The 12765-nt window shown below is 40.5% G+C and overlaps 1 protein-coding gene across 3 annotated transcripts in view; it reads left to right on the forward strand.

The window, feature by feature from the left end:
- robo1 (roundabout, axon guidance receptor, homolog 1 (Drosophila)) overlaps positions 1–12765 on the forward strand; it is a 219884-nt gene that overhangs the window by 54683 nt on the left and 152436 nt on the right. For 2 of the 3 annotated variants that reach the window (XM_051397090.1, XM_051397088.1), the window contains exon 1: positions 3641–4556. The exons of the other annotated variant lie outside the window; for it this stretch is intronic. In XM_051397090.1, the coding sequence (XP_051253050.1) occupies positions 4409–4556 (148 nt within the window). In that variant the 5' untranslated portion in view covers positions 3641–4408. Of the gene's footprint in view, positions 1–3640; positions 4557–12765 lie in introns of those variants that run through there. 3 annotated transcript variants of the gene reach the window in all.

Here is a 12765-nt window from a genome sequence, read left to right on the forward strand (position 1 = left end):
CCCAAGACAGAAACGTTGTTAAATAGAAAATAAGATAATTACAAGCAAGATAAAGAGAGAAAAAAGAATCTTTCTTCCACCACCTTGACCAGGGTTTATTACATACAGCAGGGTGTCAGATGGTAAATCATTTTCGTTCACAAGGTCATACAGAGAATATCTTTTGGCTAGTAGAAGCAAAATGTGCATGTGTCTTCCTTCAGCTCCTGAAGCTATTCAACACCATTAGGCAGCATTTTCCAGCCAGAACACGTAGATTATTGTTCCACTTAAACATGAGTGCAGGGATATTATACTAATACTAAGCAATTTAATACTTTTCTAAGCATAAGCATTGTATCATGATTAGTCCTGCGGGCAGCAAGGATTGCAAGGGGGAGCAGTTGTTTCAGGCATGGTGCTGCAAGTCTGTAGCTGCACTGAACAGTTATGCAAAGGGGACAGAGAGCCAGATGTAGCTGGTACTCAAAGGATGAGATTTGATAGTGTTTTCACTCAGTTTAGCAGTGTTGTGCTGAATATGAAGTCTTTGGAGACTTGTGACAAGGATCTCAATGAAGAGTGTGTTACAGTAGTTTAGCCTTGAGGACTGGCTTCTCTGCATCTGAGTTTAAGGTGGAACAGAGTTTAGCGATATCAACGAAAGATGTCTTAGAAGGTTTCTGAAGTAGTTTTCAAAGGGCAATTGTGCATCAGACCTTACACCAAGACATGTGACAGGAGTGGAAAAGGAATGATTTTTTTCAACAAGGAGAAGTATGTCACTAGCCGGTGTTCGACCTGGTATTTGGATTATGATAATTGTGCCTCGTCCATGCTTTCACCCCTTCACTATGGTTTAGGCTCAGTATGTTATTGTATTACTTGGCAATTAAATCACCTTATTGTTGACACAAACAACCGGGAGCGTTCAGAAGATGACAAGATAAGGCAAAGGTTTGACTCTGTGGGGCACTACAACTGCCAAGCTATGTGTAGGACTTCTGATCCCCGAAGAGACAAAGTGAATTCCACCAGATGAAGTAGATAAATGAAGATAAACAAGTTCAAGGATGTGTCGGATATCAACAGTGTTATGGAGTTATGGGGCACTAGAGAAGGCTGTTCCATACTGTACTATATTTAGTTTGAGATCAGGAGGAGCTGAATCAGCTTCCAATGGAATGTATTGTATTCATATTGGCCCATTGCCCTTTAGACCTCAAATTAAGTTTAGAAAACACAAGTGAAATCTACATGTAGCTTTGAAGTACTTTCTTGGTAACCAGCCGTTAGATTGCCCATAATTTCAACGTTAATTAGAAAATCTGCCAGAGGTAGTCACCATGTGTGATAATGTGAGTGAGTTTAAGTAATTTATTACACAGTATGTATGTGATTTATTTGTGCACAAAAAAATTAATTTGTCATTAAGTGCCCACACAGCTGTGCTGAAGTTGCATTGTTTTACAAACACACACACACACACACACACACACACAGAGAGAGAGACAGAGATACAGAGAATACAGCAGCCATGTCTAGCCAATAAATTAAATTTAGAAAATAATATTTTGTATGCATATTAGAATTACATATAATATGATGATTGTTATACAACGACCTGTCTGAATAGATAAATAATACAGTAGATACGTGGCATGTTGGCAGCAGCATTTGCTGAGAAAGGACTAAATGGTGTATGGAGTAACTGAATTGTAAAGCACTATGACAGCACCACAAGTATTTCACGTGTGTGCAGTTCAACTCGGATCCAATAAAATATGAGTTTCACATGTTGATGCCTGCCTGTCTTTGATGCGCGTAACAAAAGGACCCAGCTTAAGTCTATAATAACTGTGCTGAGACACTGTGCATAATCATCTTTTATCAATACATCTATTCTCTGCAACTGACAAAAACAAGTTGTTTGTGTTTTTTTTTGCTGAGCATGTAATCCACCCTTTGGCTCTAAGTACACATGAGGCTAATCTCTTTCTCAGACTGCACATTAACAAAGATACACTTTACTTTAAAAACATACACATTAGGCTACGTGTGGACAGTTTGTAAATGCGGCCTCTGTTGTAACGTGCCAGGCCATTTACTCTTCCTGCACAGAATTTGCATTGCATTGTCCTTTTTGTAGTTTGCATTAGCAGTGACATTTCGCAGGTAGTCAGAGTGTTAGATTGGCGTCCTGAGGGGTTCAAGTGCCCTGTCCTCACTGCAGTGGTAATTATTCCAGAGGCCTAATCATTAGAGAGCTGTTTTAATCAGACTTCCATCAGTGGCTAATGTAACGGGATTAATTACATCTCCAGGAGCATGGTCCTTAAGGGCCACTACATCAGGATTACATGACTGACAAATAAGGACTCTTTTGTAGGTTATTGTCCACATTATTCAACAAAATAAGAACATCAGGCCATCAGATTTAATTTGAAAACCATATATAAGCTTATAGGCTTTTAATGGTTTGTGACAAAGCATTGAGAAAACAAGTCAGTATGCAGAATTAGGTTTTATTCTTCATCAAACTGACCTCACACACTAAATTCCCATTTATTTGGATTACACTGTGTTTGTTTAGGAGCAGTTTACAGTTTGGTAATGGCATTTTTCACTACAGTAATGAAGGGCATATGAGAGAGACATGGCGGAGGGCAGAGGGGGGAGGTGCTGCTGACACCTCCAGTTTCCCACGTTAACCTGCACTCACCTGCCTCCTGACAGCCCGGACCGGCGGAGGAAACGAGCAGCGTAACTCTAAACCCAGACTTGCTGAGCTTGTTATTTTTTTAACAAAAATAGGCTGTGTAGTGTGTGTGCTTGCATACAGTGTGCATACTGTATATCTGTGCATTGTTACATTTTAAACACAATAGAGTATGAAATTGTAACATACTTTAACAAAAGAAAGATGTAGTATAACTGTGAGACTAACTTGTTTTACAGAGAGAGTATTTAAAATGTGATTAATTTATTTCATATAATATAAATATAGATAAATAGTTAAATATAGTTGTTTAAACATGCACTTGTAGTCCAATTTACAGGCACGCTGTTAGTAGAAAGAAGTCAATGCAAGCACATTTATCAGGCTTATTACAAACCTACAGTGAATGAAAGAAAATAATATAAATAAAAATATAAACAGTGATGGCAAGAAACTGTTGTAGCTTATGCGTATTGTATCACAATATAAACGTTCACTTGTTCTGTAAAGCTGAAAATCTTTTCTAAACTGTGCTGCAGGTATTCATTTGCAGCAATTACAGTTTTACCGTGACACACACACACTTGGATAAACACCCAGTCAAACTGGTCTGTGTACTTGTCTATACAGGTGCATGTTGGGCAGGTTGGTTGGTTGGGAATGCAGGCACAACTGTTTTTTGTTTCAAATCTGGCAAAGCATTAGATTACAGTAATCCTGGTTCAGTAACAAACACATATGCAAAGGTTACAACCGTTGAGCCCAGTCAGGCTGTGCGGGTACCCACGATGAAAACACACTCATGAACGAGCATCATGAGCGTGCAAAAGCACAAGAACCATTGCACTTGAGAAATTGCTATTCACACCCCCCACGCTTGTCTCACTCAGTCTCTCTCCTCCATATCTCCCTCATCCCCTCCCTCCTTTGCTGGATGTACTCTCTCTCTCTGCCTCTCTTTCTCAGACGCTCTGTTGACAAAGTCAAGGCAGCTCTGTGGTGAACTATCTCTGTGATTTATTCCTTATTTTCATATCAACACTGCCTCGTGATCTGAGACGAGTGCTAGCTGTGGACGAAGAGAGAGGGGGAGGACACACATGCATTTACACACACTCCTGGACACACTCACTCATTCAGTCACTGCCTGGTACGAGTGACAAGAGTTGGCTGCTGCTGGATCAGTGATGTGTCACCATCAGTATCACCGGTCCACACTGTGACCTGAACAACTTCTGCTCTGCCAAAGGGGGGAAATGGGCTTCTACCTGTGCTATCTCTGCTCATGGGAACTCTTACTACTGAGCTCCATTTGAGGCTTTGACCAGGACTGCAATAAATACCTCCACGAGGCACTGGAAAAGAGGAAGAGGAGGAAGAAGACCAGATCAATATTTTAGAGTGAAGCTCCAGAAATCCAGGCTTTATTTGCCTGGTATCTGCCAATGCTGGAATTACAGTCAGTCTGTGAAGCTTTTGCCCTCAAAAGAATAATTCCAATCTCCCAGGAGGAGGAGGGCTGCCTGCGGTGAGTGTGTGACCCCTCTTGGGCTTTAGTGTAGTGGCCCGGGGGCTAACGCTCCAAGGAAAGCTGAGCAGGAGGAGGAAGACGTGTTGTTGTTGTTTTGGATCTCTCAATACAGCTGTGTGCGAAATGACTGAGTGTGGGACAGCACTCCCCATGGCCCTTGACTCTCTGCTGTAGCCCCGATGCAAGCTTCAGAGGCAGGCATGTCCGGCGGGCGGATGCCCCTGCTGCTGCTGGTGGTGCTGGCGGAGGTGCTGAGTGGAGTCTGTGTACCAGGGGACGGCTCAGGGAAGTACAAGGGAAGCTGGAGGTGGAAAGGTGACAGGAGCCGTGAGTAACTCCTCCTCCCTCTGCTACACTTTATTCGCTATCCTTCTGCTTTGAGTTCTCTTCCTCTTGCATTTCTTCAGCTTATGACAAGACACACTGTCAAGTCAACCATCTTTTCTTCCTTGTACTTTGTTTTACTGTTCTTTTCATTCCCTGGACTCATGAAGTAGCTCCAGGAAGCACTAAACATTGTGTGCCACTTTGATTACTCTGGTTGCTGTTCTGAGTCTCAGCTCATTTCTCTGTGGCACCTGGATATGAGAGTGAAATAAATCGTCTATATGAGCCCGGCGACCTTGGCCTGTGTTGCCAGCTTTAAGAGGTATCAATATGGACGTGATTGCAAAAGTGCCTCTCTGCTGTTGGATTTGCTGTGAGTTGCAATTCATAGTTTATTATCCATCTCCCTGTGCTCCTCTTTCTCTCAGCATCACTCTAATATTCCTGTACGAATATCTCTCAGGGTCTCATTCGTAGTCATTAATTGATCAGTGTTGAGTTGTAAAAAGCTACTCAGAGTGATGGGGCTGCCTATTTCCTCAGAGTAAAAGCTGGGTATAGCTCTGAGTGAGTTCATTATGCATGCTGACACATGAGTGCATGGATGTTGGGATGTTGGGAGGAGAGAGGGTGTTCAAATGAGCAGAGAGCTGCGGTGGTTTCAGGACATAGCTGCTGTCCCTAGGATTTTGGCTGTGGGCTAATGGGATTGTTTGGCATGCCACCACTGCTTGACGCTGAGTGATGAGGTGCAGAGTGTGTCCCCTGGTGTCCGTCCCCTCTGTGGAGGTTAAAGGGAGATCGCTATCTTGATACTGTTCCAAGATTAAATGACTGGAATGAGATGGAGGAGGGACTAAGTCAATGTAAAGCAGGTCACTCTCCTTCCCAAGGAGACATGAGCTGGTCTTAGGGTGCTATGAAAAGCAATATCTTCTACAGGTTTAGATGGCAATGACAATGGAAGTCTCGAGTTTGGTGTTATAATTAGCGACTTGAAGATACACTTGCTGAAGTACAATAGTCATCTTAAATCCCACAGATTCTCTTCAGCTCACTGTTAATATTGTTTAACTCAGCACAGCTCAAAAATGGGTTTCAGTGAACTGGGAGGAAAGATTGTGATGCACTATTTGCTGCTAAAACAACATCACAGACTCTACAGCATCTTAAATTGCTAAGACTATAATTCTATATGGCAGTGAGTAAGTTAGAACTGATATGGGAGCTATTTTACGAAAACCTGCACCACTTCTTCAGGTAAACCCTTTGTGCTCTCTTTAGGATATACTACACAAAGTAAATATACATATAATAATAGGATTTGTAGCTGTTGATAAAATAAAGAAAGGACAGGAAAGACTATTTCCTAGACTAGCAAAATGTACTACTTAAAGCTTGTGTCTTGTTACATATTTCAGAGTTGCCAACCTCTACTCTCCACCAGAGACACTGCTCATACAGTCCTAAGTACATTCTCCCTGGGAATCAGGTTTATTGATAACATGTGCTTTTTTACAGCAGGAGTAAGAAATCCATGATGAGGTTAGGAGCTCTGAGTCTGTGCCATTCTTTACCAGATCCAACACTTCTCTGTGAACCTCAGTTTACATCCACTGGAAACACAGGTGTGCAGTGCTGCTTTGGATTACAGCTCTGAATCCAGGAAGACATTTCTAACATAGAACACTTTTCTGACAAAGGCCTGGTGCACTTATCAATGCAACAAGGTGTTTTCCACTTTGTTATTTAAACCTTCCATAATCAGTATTTTAAACAATGGATCAAATCATTACATACATGAGAAAGGGGTTTGGTTTTATGGCCCACATCCTCGCTTCTCCCACCACTCTCATCAGCGTTTTTTTTCCAGATGCAGCAGTAAAAATAGTGGAGCATAGTGGAACATCAGACACACCAGAGAATTCGCTACAGGTGGCCAGAAAGTTTGCCATATCAAAGTTAAAGGTAATAATATATCACTGTTGTATTCGCAGCGTGTTTCTGCTGCCCCAGAATGACCAACAAACCAGTTAATGCAGGTTTAAATGTTCCCACAATATTCAACGTATAGTAGATCCTTTGTATGTCATCACTTTGAACTTCAACCCTGTGTGCATAGCTTTTAATAGGCACATGCTTATTTTGGAAGATGCTGCTCTGGTTAACGTTGACATACAACACCAGTTGGTGGACGCAGTCAGAGGCATTTTGACATTATTAAAATGTGTCTTATTATTATCATTCTCTTTTTTTTCTTTTTTTGTACTGCCACCTAGCCCTTGTTATGATAGAATCACCCCAAGACTGCCATGTTAATGTTTTCTAATCTTTCACCTTCTCCAGCATATAGGAAAAAAATCTTTATCTGTAATAACCGCTAAAATGTGAAAACGCTATACGAATGTTTATCTCACTTGTCTCTTGGATAGTGAATGTGGCATGCTGCTGTCTGCACACAAAAGTTCCATTTGGCAGCTCACAAAGAATACAGTGATGTGCGTGAGGGCAGCCTGCTGGTGTAAGTGATAATGTCACCAGCTATTATTTGCTACTAGACGAAATCTCTTCTAAGGCTGTGAATGGCAGATCTCCTCTCTCTGACAGAGCAAGATTTTGCACTCTTTTAGTTCATATAGGCACACAATCTACTAACTATCTCCTTGACATCTCACACACACACTGGCCTGCACATGAACCCATACGTAAAGCAGGATTTCTGTGTGTGTGTGTGTGTGTGTGTGCGTACATGTCTATGCATTTCCGTGTGTGTATGTGAATGTGGGAGTGTGCGTACATGATAAATAAAATATCACATTTTCTATTTTTAGTGACAAGTTGTCTCCTTGAGTCCACACAGCTTAGATATGTCCCTCAGTGCAATCCTTTCCTTAATGTCTGAAACTTTACTCTCTGCTTCTCACATCTTCTTTTTGAGTTTTCACAACAATTTGCTGGTCAAGCTGAAAGACTACCCTGGAGTGGCTTAGTTGTGGTTGTTGCAAGCAGATGGACTGACCTTCTTTTACAGTGACATCTTCTTTTATAATTAATACCGAATATTTACTGTATTCATGCATAAATATGAGCTTTGCTACAACTTGTATTTGTAAGTCCACAGAACGGAACCCCCAGCCCCCTGCTGTTTGCTGAGGTTTTGGTTCTCCTCTCTGACATGGCCTCATCCTTATGATGGATGAGGAAGATTATAAGATTTACGGCTGATTTACTCTGCTCTGGGTGCTAATAGAAGCCACAGAAATATGACTGGCTGCCTCTCAGAATCCAGTCAGAGTACAAGACACTTTATGTCAGATAAACCTGAGTCTTTTCATGGATGCAATTTAAAATGCTGCTTTTTACAGCAAAAGAAAAGTAAGTAATGATGTAGACAGACTGGCTTTCCACACTTGTGGTTTGTATGGTAAAAATAGTCTGGAAGGCTGTCTTGACAAATAATCTAGCCATGTATAGTTGAAAGTATGTTTTGCCTACATACAGTAGGTTTCAGCCTGGATAAGTCTGTGGTTTCATTTGCCTGAATTGATGAGACCTCCTTGTGAGCAAGTTTGTGCTTGCAACCGTACCAACAGTACCATTGTAAATACCAGTTTTAGCTCTAGCTCGCATTAATTATTTTCCATGAGAGTTGCATATGCAGGGATATGAACTCATGTATCCAATAGATGGCAACAGTGACATACGGCCTGGTGGAGCAGGAGGGAATGGATAAGCGCTAATGGGCCGTGGACTGAATCTTGTGGTTTGGGTCAGAGGCCAGATGGAGACCAGACAGTCGTAACCACAGACACACTGTCATCAGAAACAAACCAGTAGACCTTTGCAGTCATGTAAGACAATTATTACACATGCATGTAAGGAATGTATGATACAGTATCTAGGATGAATCCCAAGAGAATGAGGTCAAAATCTTTCTTTCTACTGCACAATGTCCATTATTTAAGCTTCTATATCTAATATTTGAAATGGTCTAATCTTATCTCATTTTAAAAATTCACTCAAACAAAAAGTTAATTATTCATACTCATGGTCTAATTCACTATTAGATGTGTTAATTAGTACCAGGGCCCAGATGTTTTCTTTTTTCTGGCTGTTTTTATTTTTGGTCATTCTGTTCTTTCCCTCCTCCACCTTTCCCCTCTCTCTCTGCATGACTCCAGGAGGTTCAGACTTTTTAAAAAAAAATTAGGTGAACACAAAGTCAGGAAAAAGGCTGTGAAAGGTTAGTTAGTGGTGTGGTGGGTTAGGAAAGGGGAGAAAGGTGGAGATATAATCAGGGTAAGCCTTGGGGTCAGTATCTGAATATTCATCAACCACTGTGCATAAAATAGAAGCTATCTGACTCTCTATAAGAAATATGTTTTTTGCTTTCACAGAAGACGGTGCTAATCATCCATTATCTAAGCCTGTTTTGTGGTTACTCTTTGCTCACTTTACAATGATGCACTGTAAGCCATTGTTTTAAATCTTTATTGTGCTAAGAGACACAGTCCTTTGGTGTTTGTTGCATTCACATAAAAACAACCACGTATGCTGTTAATTATGAAAAAAAGAAACCTTTTAGCAGAGAGAAGTGAAACAACAGGTGGACACTGTGATCAGACATGGTCCATAAATATGGGGCTCTGACAGGCGTGGGCCAGAGTGTAAGCACAGGGATCTAGGATTCTAAGGATATGAAGGGTCAAGGGTCATTAAGAGCTGAGGCAGGTCTTTAGAGGTTAAAAATCAAATGGTACCACACTCCATCCACTCCTTGATGTTTTATTTCTCCTCTTTCACGCCACTTTCCCTTCAACATTTTTACAGGCAAACATTTGCACTTACAAACGCCCTGGTTTCCACATCTGGATCTTAGACATATAAAATAACAAATAAAATGGACATAAAAAACACATGCTTTTGCTTCTCATTTGCATTCTGCTTTAGTCCTGACAACCGTTGCTTTGACGTCATTCAGTTTGGAGACATTCAACTACTTCGGGCCTTTCTGTCAGCTTTCATGCTGAGAAACTGTATCACACTTGCAATCGCATTTGCATAACAGCATGAGACCACATTCATAAACAATTAAAAATATGGATAGTGGAGATGGTATTAAGAGACTGCCATTTTATTTATCTATTTATTTAGTTGTCCAGATTGGCTGCTACTTAAACAATGTGTCATGGCAGACTAAACAGAAGTTAGAATTTAACTGTTAACAGTGAATGACTCAGAAAGAGGTTCGGTGTAAAGCAACCACTGCATAATGGTACTGATAATAGACTACTGTGTGTAAATGTGTTGTAATAACGTGTTCTTGAGGTGTGAAGGGTTGCTTTTTAAATTTTTAGCATAGCAATTTCACATAAAAAAAAGTTGAAGTTGGATAAAGTTTTGTTAGCTGATGTATTGTTAGTACTCTGACAGGCAACAATACAAAGCCTGTATATCTGTATTTTTGTATTGAAAAAACTTTAAACTAAAAAATTACTTTTTGTAAATTAATTAGCTGCCTAAGGAGGATATCCTGCTTTCAATGGGAACACATCTAGATGCAGAGATCTTTGCTAAATAACTGTACCTATAATTGAAGCAACAGAAACAAAGGCATCATCAAGTTAATACTGTACTGTTGTATTGACTCTTTTCACTTTGGTGATGTAGTAAATGTGAAATAGTTGGCAGGGCTTTTAAATAGGAAGCCGGTTAGGGATCGTGTTTATCACTCCACTGGTGAAACATACTGGTGATATCATGTGTTTCAGGACAGCAGTGACAAGAAATAAACAGGGGAAAAGTGAAAATATTGGTAAGAAAACAATTATATATATATATAATATATATATATATATATATATATATATATATATATATATATATATATATAGTCTCTTTAGGGTTATGCTTCCTTCCATTCTTTACAAAGAAATACCAGACAATCTGCACATTTCTGCATACACATTAAAATATTCACGTTTGACAGAATGAGTTCAATTTAAACAGTCTGTCAGCTCTTCCATTACCATTTTCACTGAAGAGACAGCCTCTCTTTTGGTTTCCAGAAATACATACTGTAGGGCACTCAGATGTAAATACATATAGGGCAGGCAGGCTGTCTGGCTGACAGCAGCAAAGTCTACCATCTAACCACAGTAAAGACAGGACAAGCTGTTTACCATCCCAGACAAAAATCTTCTGGGGACTCTGTTTTCCTTTTACTTCACTGATGAAGTGGTAATTACAGGAGAGGCCTCACACCTCCAGAGTGCGGAACATCTTTGTGCTCAAAGCACTCTGTTGTTATGCCTGTCTCAGACACAGTTTGGTTACGCCATTAACCAGAGGTATCATGAGTTGCGCAAGCAGAGGTTTATATGCTGCATAAGCAGAAATGGCCGTTGCTGCTGGTGGTCAAATAGGAGCTGGGGAATTACTGCTTTGTTGCACTTGGACCAATTTGATGTGATCACAGATGGCAATTCTATATAATTTTAACAGAAGAACTCATCTAACTGTGAAGAAAAAACTTTAGAGTAGCAAATGCAATTCTCATTTTTCAGGGACACTTTTTTTTATTCCTTTCTTTCAATCCTTGGGCTTAGAGAACTTTTCCAAGCAACACTAAATAAACAAAAACATATTTTCTTCCACAGAATGTTTTTAGAAATCAGCTTAATAACTATTCCAATTGTGCCTTCCCGCATGGCTGCTATAGTGGCAGATCCACATCAGTGTAAGCACAATCCAGCTGTGTCAGTGGTTGGTCTTCCATGGTGGGAAGTGAGACGGTCTTTGCATCAGCATCCCTCGGTCGCTGACACAGCATTTGCACACATCATTTCCTCACAACAATCCCCAGCTCTGTCTACCAGCATCAGCACGTCATGATGGAAATGCGTTCCTGCAACACTGGTGAGATTGTGTTTTGCATCTGTGTGGAGATATTCGAGCCATCTGTTTCCACAACACAGACTGAAAGGAGATTTTCTTTGGGTTTGAAGTCGACGTCACTTGGCATCACTGAAGGGGAAAGCTGAATCCAAGGTTGAGTGTAGATTACACTCTTAATGCTAAATTGAGCTTCATTCTCACCATATGTGGCAGTTTCACATGTAACTGCAGAAAATGACACCTCAAGGTATTCTATCTCCGACAGGTCCATGTGAAACTCTTGTTTTTTCCCTTTGTTTCAACTTTTTTTTAAAGTAGCTCTAAACAACTAGTAAAATTAGACAGTATTGTTTTGCTGTAACAACGCTCAACTCTGTAATGCCTAGACAGCAATCTAATGCTGACTTTTATGAGTGCAGTATGAATGGGAGAACAATAGGGAATCACCCACAATTTCTGACACAGTGAGAGGCCAGCCATGGCAGTGGCACTAATCAGCACTAATGAAGACTGGCAGTGGAGCCTCACACCATAAAACCTAAAATGAACCCCTCTAATTAATTTGCTAATTGGAAATCTGGAACGAGACAAGGTCAGTGTTATTATACTGAACAGTCCATTTGTATCTTCCTTTAGAAAAGACTGTGGGTAAAAAACGACTGGTGGTTATCCAAAGTGGCATACATTTGATCATTCGGCTACTGCATTTCTTTTATCTTGAGTTTTGAATTATGTTACCACCACTCTCTTCTATAATGCTGGCAACATACCCACTCAGCATTGAGGATATAGCACTGTTGCAGGATAAAAGTGAAGCAGCACAGAAATATCCCAGCACCACATGAAGGCACTATTGGACATATTACGACCAGATGTCTGACACCGTGGCATTCATTTCCCCCTCTGTAGCCCTCTTGAATGTAACAAAAATGTTGTTGGTGTCTTGTATGATTTACACTGCTATGGATTTACTACAATAAAGCGGGAATAGTTGCATTCAGCATTGAATTGTCTGCAACCACTTTTTACATTCTCAACTTTCAAGGACAGAATGATTAGTTTCTTTGGAATAAAAATGTGCATGATTTTTTTTTTATGTGTCCAAGCTTAACACAAACAGATGGTAATGTAATACCCTGCACTGTAGCACATCAGTCCATAACCTAGCTGCAATCCAGAAAGTCACCTGCCACTAATAAATCTGGCTGATTTTGTGTGGTGAAGGGGTGACAGAAGGGAGGGCTGTGTGAGGCCATGACAGGAGGTGTGGAGGGTTGCACTTTGTCTTTTGTTGCATTTCTTTCCTTTTCGG

This window comes from Dicentrarchus labrax, unplaced genomic scaffold, assembly GCF_905237075.1.
Source record: "Dicentrarchus labrax unplaced genomic scaffold, dlabrax2021, whole genome shotgun sequence".
Taxonomy (NCBI): domain Eukaryota; kingdom Metazoa; phylum Chordata; class Actinopteri; family Moronidae; genus Dicentrarchus; species Dicentrarchus labrax.